The following is a 16,342-nucleotide window of genomic DNA, read 5'->3' as shown; positions in this document are numbered from 1 at the left end:
GTATGTTTCTATAGTTCGAAATTATCCTCATACGAAGATCCTAACCCTTAGATCTATACTCCATTTTAAAAAAAAAAACATTTTAAATGCATTTCAAACATATTAAACACATTTTTTTGGCCAACCTTACCCCCACTAAATTAAGTAAATGAAATTTTTTAAGGGAAATGATTTATGCGCTCTAATGTTTTGATAAACATGCGCTCCACTTGCTTGTCGTGTAGTATTTGAAGGGAGGAATATTACGGTTGTCAAAAAGCTCTTAAAGCCGTTAAATACTACACGACAAACAAGTGGAGCGCATGTTTATCAAAACATTGGAGCCGTGAAATCATTTCCCAATTTTAAATGCATTCTTTTGTGTTTTCGATTTTTGACTCTGTTTTTTTTCATGTATTAAACTCGAATTTCCACTGTCCCGCTTTTTTGCCGAATCACATTTTGCTAACTATGGTGGGGCCCCCTTGGTCGAAAATCTAAACCGTTTAGTTTTTGGGCCGAACATATGTAGGTCGCACACTGAAAATTATCTCCATAGGATGATCCTAACCTTCCAATCAGTAGAGTTAGAGGGTTAGGTTCATCCTATGGAGATGGTTTTTAGGGCATAGTCTATTTACGATGGGGCCCAACAACTAAATGGTTTGGATCTCGTGCACCCCATATAATATTACTCTTTTGTGGGGAAGTGATACATTCGCCCCTTTCTTTTACATACAATAATCCCCTCCTGTGTATTTATGACTACTCTTTTACATTAGAGGGGTTGTCCCAAGTAAAAACGGGGTCACATGTCATTTCCCTCTTTTGTGTCATACAATAAGTGATCCCTGTTGGGCCCAACTGTAAACGGCATATGGCATCTGCCTGTACGGGCCTACCTTGTTCAAAGAGTAGGAAAAAAAATCTTGGATCCTCAACTTCTTGTCTAGAGAACTCGCATCGAGCATTATCTATGCTGAGACTGCATCTGAGGTATGGACTGATCTTAAGGAACCTTTCTCTCAGGCTCTGTTCACTTGCGTTCCCGGGAAAGCAAATCCCTGGAAACAGACTCCTTTTTTCTTGACAAGACATAATTCTGGTGTTCACTTGCTTTCCTGAGAAAATAACAAGCCTGGGTGGAATATGTCAAATTATGACATGGAATTGCCAAAAATGACGTGGAAATGTCTCTTTTCTCACTAGTGTGGGAAACCAAATCCCATTATTTTGGTCGGATTTGCTTTCCCGGGAAAACTAGTGATAAAAGGTGGGCAAGCAGTTTCTCGGGAAACATTTTCCTGCATAGATCCTGCGCACGTGAACAGGCGCGGGAAACCTTTTCCCACACAGTTTCCCTGGATTTCTTTTCCTGATGCCACGTCAGAATCCCAGGAAACCTTTTCTTTTCCTTTCCCGGGAAAACAAGTGAACAGAGCCTCAATGTAGTTTTCACATACTGAGAGATATTATTTCACTACATCAAGAACAAATGTTCGTGGATGCTTATTGTCCTCTTCCTCCTTGCTCTTGTAATCCACTGAAATCTTGATTGAATATTAGTAGCAGGAGAAAACAATGCAATTCTTAATGGGACTAAATGAAGGGGAGTGGTACATTCCGCCACTTTGTTCCTCAGACCACCCCACTCTAGTCTATTTATGACCACTCTTTTTACACTATAGGGTGTGGCCCAGGGAAGAAAAGGGGACGAATATATCATTTCCCTTAAATGAATCATTTACTGTTGTCATTGGTCAGTGCCCAGGTATTACTCATGGTCATGGACCCTTTGCTTACTATTAATAAGGTGATCTCTATTGTGTTACAAGAAGAAAGGTAACTAGATGTCTTCGCCGCCTAAGCAGCCAAATATGGTTTTAATCAAAACTCGGAAATCCTTCAAAAAAGTTAGTAAAGGAGGAAAACATGAGAGACCGACCGGCAATCGTTGTGGTTGGGTCTTTCATATGATCGACGAATGCTATGTCATTATTCAATGATGATCCAAAATGTTCATGGATAGATTGATTATAATTGAACTTCAATTCCTACAAATATCGATATAACAAAGCAGCAATTGATGCCATGAACTTGTTTAAACCCCGAACCGAAAGGTGGATTATACCACACTTAATGATCCACCTTGATAGGGAGATTGCCGGATCGCTAGCTAGATGCTTCCCAGTCTCCACCTCAAATCTTCTCTATATGACTTTCACTCGTATCTTCTCCTGTAAAACTAATTTTTAAACTTGATCATTCACAGACAGTTCCATCTTCTCCCATTTTGTGCGCAGTGTAATCACTATGAGAGCACATGACTGGCAAATAAGACCACAAATCAGACCCATCCAGAGTCCCTGCATCCAAGTAACCCAATTGACTAATTTCATTAGATAACAAAAATAAGTCCATCCGAAATGAGCAAAAAAGAAAAAATTGCATGGGAAACTCAGAACAGCTTCCAGTCAAGAGTTCTGAGTAAAAGATATTGGCTATGGTGGTTTCAGCAGTGAAGATTGCAAAGAATCTGGATAATAGTAATTCACTAATACGGGCTATAAAATGGAACATGGAAGTACTGATTCAATATCTAATGATCTGGAATTATATTTCTTAGGCTATTTTGGTTAAGAAAATTAGGTTCAAGACCATAAGAAAGTCATTTTGTTGCATTTGCTTCAAATAGATAAACATTGAGAACAAAGGAAGAAGAAAAACATGACAGCCATGTCAAAGTGAGTGTTATGTGAATTTTTTACGTACATAAAATCGGGAGTAAAGAAGCAGAAATGTTAGACAAATGTCTGTTGAAGTATTTGATCCTAAGAAATCCACATTCATAACTAACCTTAGCATATAGTTCAAACTTGAATGCAAGAAGGATAGCTATTGGCATGCCGACGATATAGAAGGCTGCCAAGTTGGTCCATGCAGCCAAGTGCTGCCAACCACATCCTCTAGCCACTCCTGCAAATCATGCATCAAATATAAGATAAAATTTGTCCATCTGAGAACAACATATGGGGCTGGTGCCAAAAGTAAATAAGAAATTTGTGCACCTGATAAAACTCCCTGCACAGAATCAAATAATATGGACACTGAAAGCAGTGGAGTCATCGAAGCAAATTCTTTCTTTATCAACTGGCTGTTACTGAAACAACTGGCCCAAATATCATGACCTAAGGCTAGAGTTAAAACAGATGCTAAAGAAAGAACAACAGAAAGCTTTAGTGTCACTGCCACGGCTTTCTTAGCTTGATCAATGTTCCCAGCACCCAGCTCATTTGACACGCGAGTACTGTCACAAAAACATCCACTCACTAATTGGGTAACAAATGGAGCATGTCTAAGTCTAACAGACCCCCGTATTACTAGCAAAGTTTAGGCATTTAGTGGAACATACCTCACTGCTGCACTGAAACCATAAGTAAGCATGAAGGTAACAGCTCCGGTATTCACACTGTAGATACCATGCAGATAACATTCAGTTATTTGGGCTCATGTTGCCACAATACTGTAGTTTACAAAAACCATCATTATCACGGTTACTGTGACAATGCAACAAGTGGGTAAAGAAAGCGTACCACATTGCAATCAGTGAGGTAGTGTTTTCTGAGTTTGGCATCAATCCCGCCAGTATCACCAGGAGTTCATAAGCACAGTACTCCAAGCTGGGATAATATGGAACATCAAATATTGGCAATTAGTGAGTAGACTTAATAGCAATGAATATGGAGAACCACCTATGGCGAGCAATGGAACTTATGGAGAATGCTTATGTTGTGGGAAGTAGTCTTTTTTTTCTTTTTCTTTTTATTGGTATGGGAAGTAGTCTTATTTCTAGACATTTAAACGATCAAATATCTTATCAAGAAACACCAAGTTGGATGTGTTACCAAGAACATCATTAACAGATAAAAAGAAACAGAAAGATGTCTACCATAAACACTAAAAAAGAAGCACAATAGCTTTGGAATAATGTCCACAATTGTGGAACTGACAAATTATATTTATATGGTTATGAAATTATTGTGGCCAACTGGCCACAAATGAATCGTGATGCACTTGGTACCATCTGTTCTAATAATAGCATGTGATCCTCAATAGCACACCGTGGTTTCAAAAGAAGGTTAAAGAGAAAAAGTGAAAGCTTCTATGTATTTGAAGAAATAAGCAGGGAGACGAAGAACGAAGGGAGAACAAGGACACAATGGACAACTGAGAAGGTTAAGGGAAAAAAGAAGGAATTGTTAGAAGAGGTGGAACAGAGGTGCCAAAGAGCGGTATGGCTTATGGACCAAAGGAATTCCAAACACACAAACAGATGATAGGGCAATGGATACACCAAATAAGAATTTATCAAGTTGTACACCCACAACATATCATTATGTCCTTGTAGGTCAAAACAACAGTAATCCAAGAAGGAAATCTTAGAGAATAGAGATTTCAGAAAGAAATGGAGTCAAATAAGGGTAGGAATAGGATTATAGTTGCAAGAGAAAGAGAAAAATGAACAGTATACATGAAAAGAAACCCCCTGTTCTTCATAAAGAAATTTGCAGGAGCTAATGCATTACTCTCATACAATGAGTGTGGAAGAAAAGAAAAGAAAAAAACTGAATTCCGTCGTTTAAATGAAGAGACGTTACAATGAATTAATGTGCAAAACAATAACAATAAAATAAAATATAAAATGAGAGTGCAACCTAGAGCAACACTGACAGCAAGAGGTCATGGGTTAAGGTCAGCTTATATATATATATGAGAAATTATATGATGGGTGGCCGTGAAAACACGTGAAGTCTGGAAAGTATGGTACGGCCCACTCCATATGATGATCCAAACCGTCCATCTGTTAGGCCAGAACTTAAATAGGTTGTGCCCCAAAAATCATTTCCATAGGATGATCCTAACCCTCCGATCTGTAGAAGATTCCATAAATCATTTCTATGGAGTGGGCCATACCATACTTTCCAGACTTCACGTGTTTTCACGGCCACCCATCATATAATTTCTCTCTCTCTCTCTCTCTTTATATATATATATATATATATATATATATATATATATATATATATATATATATATGTGTGTGTGTGTGTGTGTGTGTGTGTGTGTGTATGTATATGTATATATGTATGTATGTAAGCATGTTTCTAACAACTGCTTATCTGGTAGATAATGGTAGAGAATAGATGCTAGTATTCAGTAATGCATACACTTGACTTTAGCTACCTTAGTGACACAAGCAACTTATAGAGCAGGAAAAGCATGGTTTTTTCTTCTCGAGCAAAAGGGAATGAAGTCTCTAATGGCCATCTTTTTTTCTCAGCACAACTTAATTCATCCAAGATAAATATTGCCTGATGAAACATGTTCACACCAGTGTAAGTGAAATCAACAGGAACTTACAAAATGATATTCTAAAAAATTGTTACTTGCACATTTTAAAGGTTCATAAGAGATTCACATGGAGTAGAAAAAAAAAATCTAATATGTTCCAAAAAAAATAAAAAATAAGAGATTCACATGGAGTAGACCAATGAAAGCTAATATGTTCTAAAAACAATTATCTATTTTGATAATCTAGAGTTTTCTATGGAATCCTTAATCTTTTTATGGTTACTCCATTTTCTTATGCATCCAAATATGGACAGCTATCTGAGCTAACAAACCCTAAAGTATTCAAGCCTCCATGGAGGTGAAGTGGCTCAACGGAGTTAGGGAGGACAGGAAGAGGAAAAGGAGCCGTAGTCACTGGTAATGAGGCGGAAGGGGGCTCAACAGAGTCGGGCCGGATCAAGAAGCCCTCTTACAAGCTTGATTCACGTTTCTTACAGGACCGAATCGTAGACCCTCTATGAGCGAGTTGTGAAACTCTTACAATGTTGAAGAAGACTATAAACCTTGATATGGCCTCTTGTAGGCTTGATTTACAATGAAGAACACTCCCTCACAATCTCACAAAAACACAAATAACCTAGCTCAAATCTTTGAAATGTTATTGAGAAAAAAAAATGAAAAATTATAAATACATGATCTATTTGCATACATGGTAGAAGAATGAAAAAAGACTCGAAACAAGAATGCCACTTACCACACCATCACTGCTGAGGGGATTGCCAACTTCATGTTTGGAAGTACATACTGGAAGGACTCGAGCGAAAACCCTTCCCAAGTGGTTCTGAATTTCTTCGAATATTTCACATAGAGTGTCAACATAAGAAACGATATCCAAAATGATATTGCAGCCGCTAGCGCTGCCCCCTTGAAGCCCAGAGATGTGTGATGAACCAATAAGTATGTTATCCCCACATGGACAACCAATGGAATAAGTGAGAATATGACCAATGGTATCACAATGTTTTGTGTTTGGAGAAATCTCAAAATGCATTGGAGAAACCCATATGCAAATATTCCTGGAATCAGATACCTCAAAAAGAGGCCAGCCATTTTTGCTATTTCAGGGTCTTGATGGAGCAAAATTAGTATGGATTCTGAATAAAACCACAACACAGATACAATGACAGAAAATAAGAAAGAAGTAATGATCGAGGCTTGTAGGTAAATCCCTAACATTTTGTACATCCTTGCACCAAATCCTTGGCCACAAAGAGTTTCAAGTGCCCCACTTAGACCAACCTGAAACAAAAACACGTGAAAACTTATATGCAGACATCCATCGAAAAAGCGGTAAATATTCTGCCACATTCACTACAGCCTAAATAGAAGAATGAATCCAGCAACCCATCAGCAAGAGCATCAATAATGAACAATCTATTTTAACTGATGTTGAAGGGAAAAACATGTTGGAGAACAAAATAAAAACAAATGTAATGATAGGGTACCACTATTTTCACAAAATCTCGAGGGGGTGTCATGTATAAATGTCCCAATTGTAGGAGGTATAGGTCAATGTGGAAAGGAAGTAGGACCATTTGTCACAGACTCACAGCAGAAAACAAACAATAGATAACGCCCGGAGTAGAGTAAAATTTTACGAGGTTATGGATCTCTCTTTGATTATGGGATACTGTCTCCTACTAGACCAAGGATTTGCATCATCTTTCTGAAATAGTTTCAGTCGAGGAGGCAGTTTTCTACTCTGACTTTTTAATTAAATCAAATCATCATCGAAGCCGTTTTTAGCTTGAATTTCACATCTCTGCTCATTTCAATCAAAATTCGTCTTGTCTAACAGCTCGAATAGATATGATCAGATGGATCTGTGGATTTCAAGATTTGGTTTGCACTGTTTACAGGCACTCAGTGATCAGTCATATAGCTTTTCAGTTAAGGAAAGGACCCCTTGCATCTACTGGAAACCACTTTTCGGTACGTCATAATTCCTCTCCTCTCAGTGGACTGAGCATCATGTTCCAGTCATCTTTCTAGCTCTCACGCCATTTGGCTCTGAAATCTCACTTTGCAACTATATCAATACAGAAGCTTCCAACCTGATTCAGGATGCTAGCTCAACTTAAAGGATCCGGCTCACAAGGTGCAAAACTATGAAAAATACCGGTCTAATTAGTTACTCAATCCTGAGACAATATCTGCCTCTGATCTGTGAAAATATGTCAGTCAATCATAATGGATCAATTTATAGTAAAGGAGGTAGTCTGGTACAACTGTAATTTACCGCTCTATTATAGTGTAAACAGAGAGAGAGAGAGAGAGAGAGAGAGAGAGCTCCTACTCATTTTCTATCATGGTTTCAGATCATTCTGATATCGGACTACCTCTAGGCCTTATAATTCCATTAATTGCTCTTTTCTGTATTACTATGTTCATCATGAATCCCTTCTCAATCCCTCATTCTCCTCCTGAACCTGCATACTTCCCATTCGACTATTTTGCCTCCATTCGTCTTCCATTCTCATACTTATTTTCCTATGTCCCCTAAATCTCTTTATCATGCATGCCCCTCTTTTGTCTTCCCTAGATCTAGATCTGTATTCCTGCATAAAAAAACTCATGCCTTCAATTTTTTTCTACATATTTAACCCCATCAATGCCACCTTGTATGGTTAGAATTAAGCTTGACTCGTCTAATTTCCTTCTCTGCAAGTCAAGTAGTACCTTCTGTGAATGGTCAAATGATGATGGGATTGATCCCGTCCCTCCTCAATTCATAGAGGAAGAGGATAAAAAGATAGCCAGGGCATGACCACTAAGACGATTCCAAACCTAACATATTGAGTGATCAATCCCTTGTTGGGTGGCTCAACATAACTCTAATACCTGAGATACTTTCACAAGTCTTAGGAGTTTGTGATGAAATAGCCTCAATTAGCGAGATTGTCACAGATTCCAACAAAGCAACAAATTTACTTGAGTAACTCGGTGAATAATATAACACGTTCCTTGCCTCCATCTTACTCAAAGCTAAGTCTTCTTCCTCACTATGAGAGCATGTTTCATAAAAACGAAGAAAAGAACAAGGTGAAGGTGAAATTAAAATATTAAATGTTTCTTCTCCCAACCAAAGCCAAATGGCCAACATTATATATATGCAGTTAGGCCGTTGTGGAGGAATTTCCAAGCCAAATGGCAAAAAATATAGGAATTCCCAACAGAATTCATGTTGGACACTTGGTGTCATTCCAACTGCCAGTTATGCCCATGGCGCATCTGGGTCAATCATTTGTCAATTGTGTGTAGAGCCTTATCATGTGGTAGCCCAAAGCTATCACCACTTTGATGCTAACATTCAGGGTCACGACTTCTCTAGCCTACTCCTTTGAGACGATGAGCCTATCAGATCCTTCAGCTTATCATTATCCATGATGGGTATGAAGATCAGAGCATAGTAGGTGCCCTGTAATCTCTCATCTTTACTAGGTCAAATATTGCATATGTCATGAATCAAGTGAGTCAATTCATGAACAAACCGCATACAAAACATATGGAGGCTGTGAAAAGAATTCTCCACTACACCAAGAGAACTCTAAATGATGGATTTGTGTAGGGAAATGTTATCAGCACTACTGTATTTTGATGAGGGCACTCCTCACTTTATTAAAAGTACGGTATGGCCCGCACCATGGGATGATCCAAACCGTCCATTAGATGGGCGACAGCCTAAATAGGTTGTGCCTCAAAAATCATTTGCATAGGTTCATCCTAACCCTCCGAACTGAATGTTAGAGTGTTGATCCTAACCCTCTATAATCGGAGGGTTAGGATCAACCTATGGAAATAATTTTTGGGGCACAACCTGTTTATGCTGTGGCCATCTAATGGACGGTTTGGATCATCTTATGGTGCGGGCCATACAGTACTTTTAATAAAGTGAGGAGCGCCCTCATCAAAATTCAGTAGTGCTGATAACATTACTCTTTGTGTATTAAGAACAGTCTACACGTCACCAACCCATTACTCATAATGAATTCTCTGATACAGACTGGACAGGAGATCAAACCACAAGGAAACAACAGGATACTGCATATTTATAGGGAAGAAATTTAGTTTTATGGAGTAGAAGTCCAAAACAGAAAACTGCATTGAGATCAAGAGTTGAGGCAGGGTACATGGCAGTGACAGTTGTTACAGATGAATTAACATGAATAAGAAACATAGCCATGGAATTGGGAAAAAAAAATTAGGAACTGCTCTATATAATAACAACCAAAGTGCATTGGCCATATCTTCCAGTCTGGTTCTTCATGGCCAAACGAAACATATTCAGGACCGACATTTCATTCCAGAGAAGACTAAATATTAAAATAAAAATAAAAATTGAAGGTTCATTTGTTCAAATGATCAAACAGCTGATATTTTTACAAAACCTTCACTGAGGAAAGACTACGTTCTTGAAGTACAAGCCGCCTCACGACTTGACCATGGTAAGCTAGCTTCGGGGTGCAAACAATTGTGTGGTATATTTTTAATTTATTGTCCTATTAAGGTTTATATATAAAACAATGATTCTGAGCCCTATGTTTTATTATGGGACTTTTTCGTGAGATCAGTCTGGCCTCTACGTTTTGTCCTTTCACTCATTTTCTGTCACCTACTCCTCATGATAGCTCTTTGACAGTATACTGGTCAATTAGCTGGTAGTTAACAAGCGCCAGATAACAACGCGAACGTGTGGTGTTTCTACAGTCAGTTTTGATCTCAGTGGTTTCTCAAAATTTACGACTGGAGCTTCTTACTTGCCAAATCGTACTCAATGGAAGATAATCTGACCATGAAACCGGAAAATCATATATTATGGTGGTGAGAAATTATATACCTCCATGACTAGCGCTCATGCTCTTGGCAATCTTTTAAGCATTTCTGTTAGCTGACTGCTTCCTTTCTGTTTCAGACTAATGTATGGCTATCATTAGGATCCTCATTATTAACTCACTAGACCCTTCACAAGTGTTGGGACCATTAGACAACTGGGACATATAAAAAAACTGTCATTCATCAATTCAGACATGATAATGCTTTATGTGCAAGGAGATCTCACTGCATCATAGCTGCACACAAGTTACCAATTCTTCTCCAAGTCCTTTTTTAGCTCCACCTTCCATTGATAAGATCAGTGTTTAAAAACGTGGATGGGGTCAAAATGCGGCCAAGAAAAATCCTTATCAACTTGGTGCGGCCAAGAACGCGACTGAGTACTCGGTTGACACAGTCATAACTCAAGAGAGTCAAAGGAGTTTTTATTGACTCTGTAGGGCAAAACACCTAGTGCGGCCAAGGGAAAAGGGAGTCAAATCAGGGGGGCCCATGATAACACGGAGGAGTTTTAAGACTATGGATAAGATGGTTCAAGCTTTCATAGTGCATCATTACTTACCAACTACCATTAGCATAATAAGGTATCAGTCTTCTTGGGTTCTAGATTATGTGACATCTATCATGGATAGCCCATTCTATTACTCTTCTTCCAGGACCACCTGCTTGGACTCTGTTAAGATTTCTAACGTTGCCATTCTTAATGTCAAGTTGTGATGGGTTTTTTAATTGTTTTTCTCCTTGCTATCAGTATGAGCATTTGTATTTTTTTTCTCTGAAAGCATCCATTGATCATTTCTGGTGGACAATGTATTGAGAAAAAGGCAGCACCTCCTTTCTACCTGGCAATAATCATACGATTCATTGAACATAAATCATCAAAAAAGGGATTGCCCTTATACTCAGAAGGCCCATAAATCAACCAAAATGATACAGGGGATTTATGAGATGAGAATGAAAAAACTCTCTTGTCATGTAGATTATGCTTCTTTCATAAGTTGATCTATCTACTTGAAAATATAGGTAATAGTCAAAAGAAACTCAGTTTTCAGGATGTGTGACCTACTGGGAAGTCCTTTTGTTGGACTCCTCTGTATTTGAATCTACTAGGGGTTGGATCTATGGCACAATTGGTTGAGGTTTTGTATCACAGCCTTGAGGCTGTGGATTGAATCCCAGATTACCTACCAAAAAAAAAGGGAAGTTCAGTTTTCAGGAGCTATCTAATTGGATCATCGACCCTCATTGAGATACACCCATTACAAATTCACATCCAATAAAATTGTGGTTATCATGGGTCTGAAAATTCAAAGTATGCTTCACAGTTCATGCATTGAAGTGTAATGTACGGAAAGTGCTTATTCTATATTTGGACCATCTAATCAAAGCAGAGAAAACGGGTCAGGTTGGACCACGGATAAATGAAAGAGTGAGTTGGGAGTAACCTGAATATGGAATCATCCATTTAAACTAATTACCGGAAAAGGAAAAGACTATTCATCAATCCAAGCTAGCTAATTCTCCCTTTCTAACTAGTTGTTTCCAGCTCATCAATTTGTAGGAACAAAAACTTGTCTTGGGCACATCACTTGTTACACATATGGGCTATCAACCAAAAAACACAGTACAAATGGATGTATGTTCAGATAAACCAGGCTGTCCACTGGCGAGCATTGCCATGGATGACCTTGGTATGAAAATCAAACCCACCAGACAATTGTAACCATCAGATCAATGATCGTTTGCTCATTGTACGTGGACATTTCACCAGTATCTTCTCAACCATTCATGTGAAGGCCCTTAATTTGACAATTATGATAGTTTGATGTATTGTGTTCCATCCACAGCACCACCCACTTTTGGACATAAAATATTGAGTACACCTTGACATGTACTGTGGTGACGAATGATGAATCCAAGGACCCCCTAACCACTTTAGCAAAAGAAAATCAATCATATTCAAGAGAACTCGAAAACAAGTTTATGCAGGCAATCCACAACCAATTAGCAAAATAACATACTCAAATTCTTGGATACCAAGTAGTAGCAGAACGTTAAGAGCAAGGAAATTTATGATTATTTTATTTTATTTTTTGAAATGGAGGAAATTTATGATCTTATATGAAACTAATCTCTTAGAAACTGAAAAAAAAAAATGAATTAAAGAAAAGATCATCAACATTGATCCCAAGTATCATTATAAACATTTCAAAAGAAACATCAAGACCATGTAATTGTTCTTAGTAGATTGCAAAGGACTTTTCACGAATTGTAAAAAATGATCTTAATTATAATAACCTAACTAGTTTTTCAATAATAAAACCAACTGGTATATTCAAATTCTCAACAAAGTCACGACTTGTCTAATAAGATTAGAACCAAACAGGAAAAAAACCCAGAACCTAGGAAAAAAGCAATCATGAACAAAAGAGAATTCAAATCATGGTGTCATGTAAAGGAAAAGAGAAGATAATAGAGAGAGAGGGAGATACCATGAGGGCGAGTCCAGTGACAGTGGCCCAGGAATTGGCGAGGGTGGAACCGGCGAGCTCAAGTTCACCGAGGTGGCCGGCGAACATGACAGAGACTAAGGCAATGAAGTAATAAGAGAGATTGGTAATCATCATGGGGATGGAGAACAACACCTGTTTCTTGGCTTCTTCAACATCCAACAACTTCATCCACCATCTCTTCTCTTCTTCATCACAACTAGAATAGTGTTGTTTCTCTAACAAAGGACTTGCACTAGAACCCATCTCCCTCTACTATTATTTTTTATCTTCTCCTTCTCTGTATGGTAAATGAGAGAGAGAGAGAGAGAGAGAGAGAGAGAGAGACCCCTTTATAGCCTTCTCTACTCTCTCTCTGATGTGAAGATTTTGTAATTTGTAGGCTCACCAATTTCTAATTGCTGTTCGTCATAGTAGGCGGCGCCCGCCCGGAATTTTTAATCGAATTTAATCCTGAAAGTGTTGGGAGGTATAGAGTGTCTATTGAGCGAGAGAGAGGTAAAGGGGTGGGAATAGTAAATATGGGGGAGGGAATTTCGGCTCGCTAAAATTATACGAGCTTGTCGTTTTTCGGTCGCCGCGTATCTTCTTTTTTGGTCTGTGTTCTCACTTGCCGCGGAAAATGGAGGGGAATGAATGATGGACTTTTTGGGCCATGTCTGTGGCGACGATTTTTTTCATGATGAATTTGTTTTTTTAGGGAAGTGATATGTTCACCCCCTTTCCGTCCCTGGGCCACACCACTTCCAGTGTAAAACGAGTAGTCGTAAAATACGCTGGAACGGGTGTGTCCCGGGACGAAAAGGGGGTGAAAATATCAATTCCCTTTTTCCCATGATAAATTAGTTTATCCTGGGTTGGGGTGCAGCTTGGGTAGGGCTCAGTCCAATGTTGGCTCGGGTTGGGTTAACATTTCCTCGGGTTGCGTTAGGGTTAGGGTTGGAGAAAAACCAATCCGATCTAATTTCGGGTTGAGTTAGGATTGGGTTTGGGGTTGGGAACCTGATTTAATTTCGGGTTGAATTAGGGTTGAGGCCCTGGTAAATCGACCCAAACCGGGGGCACGATTGAGATTAGGGTAATAGGTGACTAAAAATTGGGAAAATGTCTGCTTTGTTTCCTGATTTTCAGTCACTTCTCACCAGACCCAACTTTCTTGATTTTTGTTTCCTGATTTTTATCCCTTTCATTAGTCCTACCCCTCTCTCGCCACTTGGAGTCACTAGCTTATCGTGGAAAAAAATAATTCATGGTAGAATGTCAAACTTTAGTTGCTACATTTGCTGGTCTGGCTTTCTATCCTTATCCGCAAGCCTGTTTTTTTTTTTTTGTCTACTGATGTGGCTTCATCATCATTTTCCATCTTGCGCAAGCAGAAATTGGACATAATATACTGCACATGGCGTCTGTCAGTAGTTCTTGAATAATGTGCGGATCAACAAAACACACGTTAAGATAGTAAAATATACCGAAAAATTCTCACATTTTGTTTACACCTGTTTTCAATTTGAAGTTGGTCACGAGAGAGATCGAGTTACCTGATGAGGACCTGGTTAGACAAGGTTAAGGGATTTACAGGCCAGTCGTCACTTTTCTAGAAAGGTGGAGTAGCGGGCGATCTGAAATAAGGGAGCGTGAGAAAGATGGAGCCATAAGTGAGTAATTATTAGTATTACAAGCTCCCTCTCTAAACACTTTACAATGGAGATCGGCTACTAGAGAAATGGCTATAAAAACTAAAAAGAGACGAACGACTCATAAGAGGTCCTAGAACCACACAACAAGATGTGTTTAGCATTTATATTTTACTTTTTGCACTGTCAGTTACTTTTCATATTTGTAGATTGTCTGATCAAATTAAGGAAACACGTTAGCTCAACGGTTGAGGCTTTGTTTCTCAACTTTGAGGTCTCAAGTCCGATCCCAGCTTACCAATAAAAAGAAAGAAAAAGAAAACATGAATCCATCTTATTAGGTGAGTTTATCTCTTTAATTCCCTATCCCTCGAAGTAGCTTCTCTTTGCGTTGTTCTATTAGTTGGTTAATCGATCTCGAGAGTCATTTGCATTTTGTGTATGTCGATGGTGTTGTTTACATTTTGTGCGCACCAATGCTTTCTTGCAAGTTGTTCACATTCTACGTGTGTCTCCATCCCCACATTTGGCATCGTGCCACACTAAAAAAAAAGGCATTTTTCATCTGAGTAAAGCCCTTAGAGCCCAAAGTAGAAGAGATGCTCCCCTCTTCTTCTCATTCGCTTGAAATCCAAGGGAAACTAAGGTTTCAATCAAAACCCTTAGAGCCCTTAGGGCCCAATTCATAAGAACATGAATTATAAATAGTGGCCCCCACAACAAATGTCTAAATTGTGTAAAATGGCGGGCTCCAACATGCTATAACAACCATTCTTTGCCCCCTTGGAGCAAATTCCTTGCTCCGCCCCTGCTTATGGTGATTTTTTTTTTCTTGTATTTTCTGTTTGGATCTAGTTGAATCCGAACCCAACCCGATTTGAATAAAACACGTGAAATGTATTAGCTTATGGTTGAGAGATTTAGAGGCAGGTTGGGCTAGGGTTGGCCTCAACCCAATCTAACCCGACCCGTGTTGCTCCCCTACTCCATGCTTGGCTACCATGATTTTTTTTCCCCAATTTAAACTAGTGTCTCCAAGTGGTGAGAGAGGGAGGGGTAGGGCGGGTGAAGTGTCTAACAAAGAGGAAAAAGTCAATCCTATCTCAATCTTGCCTCTCAAATGTCTCTCCTTCTACCACCCCCTCCGTTAGACCTGGCAAAAGCGACACGTGCTCGCGGGTCGACCCAACCCACCCGCAAATTTGCGGGCACGGGTCTAAGTTTTAGTGACCCGTCAAAACTAACCCGCGAGTGACCCAACCTGCAAAAACACGGGTCAGGTCGGGTCAACCCGCGGGCACCCGCATTTTTACCGTATTTTTTAATTTTTTATTGAGAATGTTATCAACAATACTGTTTTTTTATGAGGGCACTCCTCACTTTATAAAAAGTACGGTATGGCCCGCACCATAGGATTATCCAAACCGTCCATTAGATGGGCCATAGCCTAAATAGGTTATGCCCCAAAATTATTTCCATTGGTTGATTCTAACCCTCCGATCTATAAAGGGTTAGGATTAACCCTCTAACATTCAGATTGGAGGGTTAGGATCATCCTATGGAAATGATTTTTGGAGCATAACCTATTTAGGCTATGGCCCATCTAATGGACGGTTTGGATCATCCTATGGTGTGGGCCATACCATACTTTTAATAAAGTGAGAGTGCGCTAATAAGAAAACGGTAGTGTTGATAACATTTCCTTCTGTTTTTTTTTATACGAATTTGCTAGCAAACTTCTCCTATGCCACTTCTCGGCATGCGGCCATCCTGATGCAAAGATGCGCACATGACAAATGTTGCTAGCAAAGAAAAAAAAGTAATCATTACGAAAAATAGTAAAATAGCTAACTTTAGTTTTAAATGAAAAATTACCTGGAAATGGTTATAAAGTTTTAAAATTACGAAAAAAATACCAATAAAATATAGAAAGTTATGACAATTACGGAAAAAACTGATGCGGTCAAATTCAGA

The 16,342-nt window shown here is 38.9% G+C and overlaps 1 protein-coding gene across 1 annotated transcript; it reads right to left on the bottom strand.

Annotated features, from left to right (window-relative positions):
- Positions 1 to 1,946: 1,946 nt before the first annotated feature.
- On the bottom strand, positions 1,947 to 13,321 carry LOC143884593 (protein DETOXIFICATION 18-like). Its single transcript, XM_077388244.1, has 7 exons — positions 12,717 to 13,321; positions 6,086 to 6,630; positions 3,573 to 3,659; positions 3,392 to 3,448; positions 3,048 to 3,286; positions 2,837 to 2,955; positions 1,947 to 2,345 (listed from the first exon to the last, which is right to left on the bottom strand). The coding sequence occupies exons 1-7, from the start codon at positions 12,978 to 12,980 to the stop codon at positions 2,232 to 2,234; spliced, it is 1,425 nt and encodes a 474-aa protein (XP_077244359.1). The 5' UTR covers positions 12,981 to 13,321; the 3' UTR covers positions 1,947 to 2,231.
- Positions 13,322 to 16,342: the final 3,021 nt, after the last annotated feature.

The sequence above is a fragment of the Tasmannia lanceolata genome, unplaced genomic scaffold, assembly GCF_043159265.1.
Source record: "Tasmannia lanceolata isolate RefF3 unplaced genomic scaffold, GAP_Taslan_0.1 ptg000008l, whole genome shotgun sequence".
Lineage (NCBI taxonomy): Eukaryota > Viridiplantae > Streptophyta > Magnoliopsida > Canellales > Winteraceae > Tasmannia > Tasmannia lanceolata.
This window is presented reverse-complemented; position numbering and strand designations above follow the sequence as displayed.

Coding starts and splice junctions, on each gene's coding strand:
- LOC143884593 (XM_077388244.1), bottom strand. CDS start 12,980: ATGGGTTCTAGTGCAAGTCCTTTGTTAGAGAAACAACACTATTCTAGT. Junction 3,660..6,085: donor CCCTCAGCAGTGATGGTGTG/GTAAGTGGCATT, acceptor ATATTATCCCAG/CTTGGAGTACTGTGCTTATG. Junction 3,287..3,391: donor GGTTTCAGTGCAGCAGTGAG/GTATGTTCCACT, acceptor TTTTTGTGACAG/TACTCGCGTGTCAAATGAGC.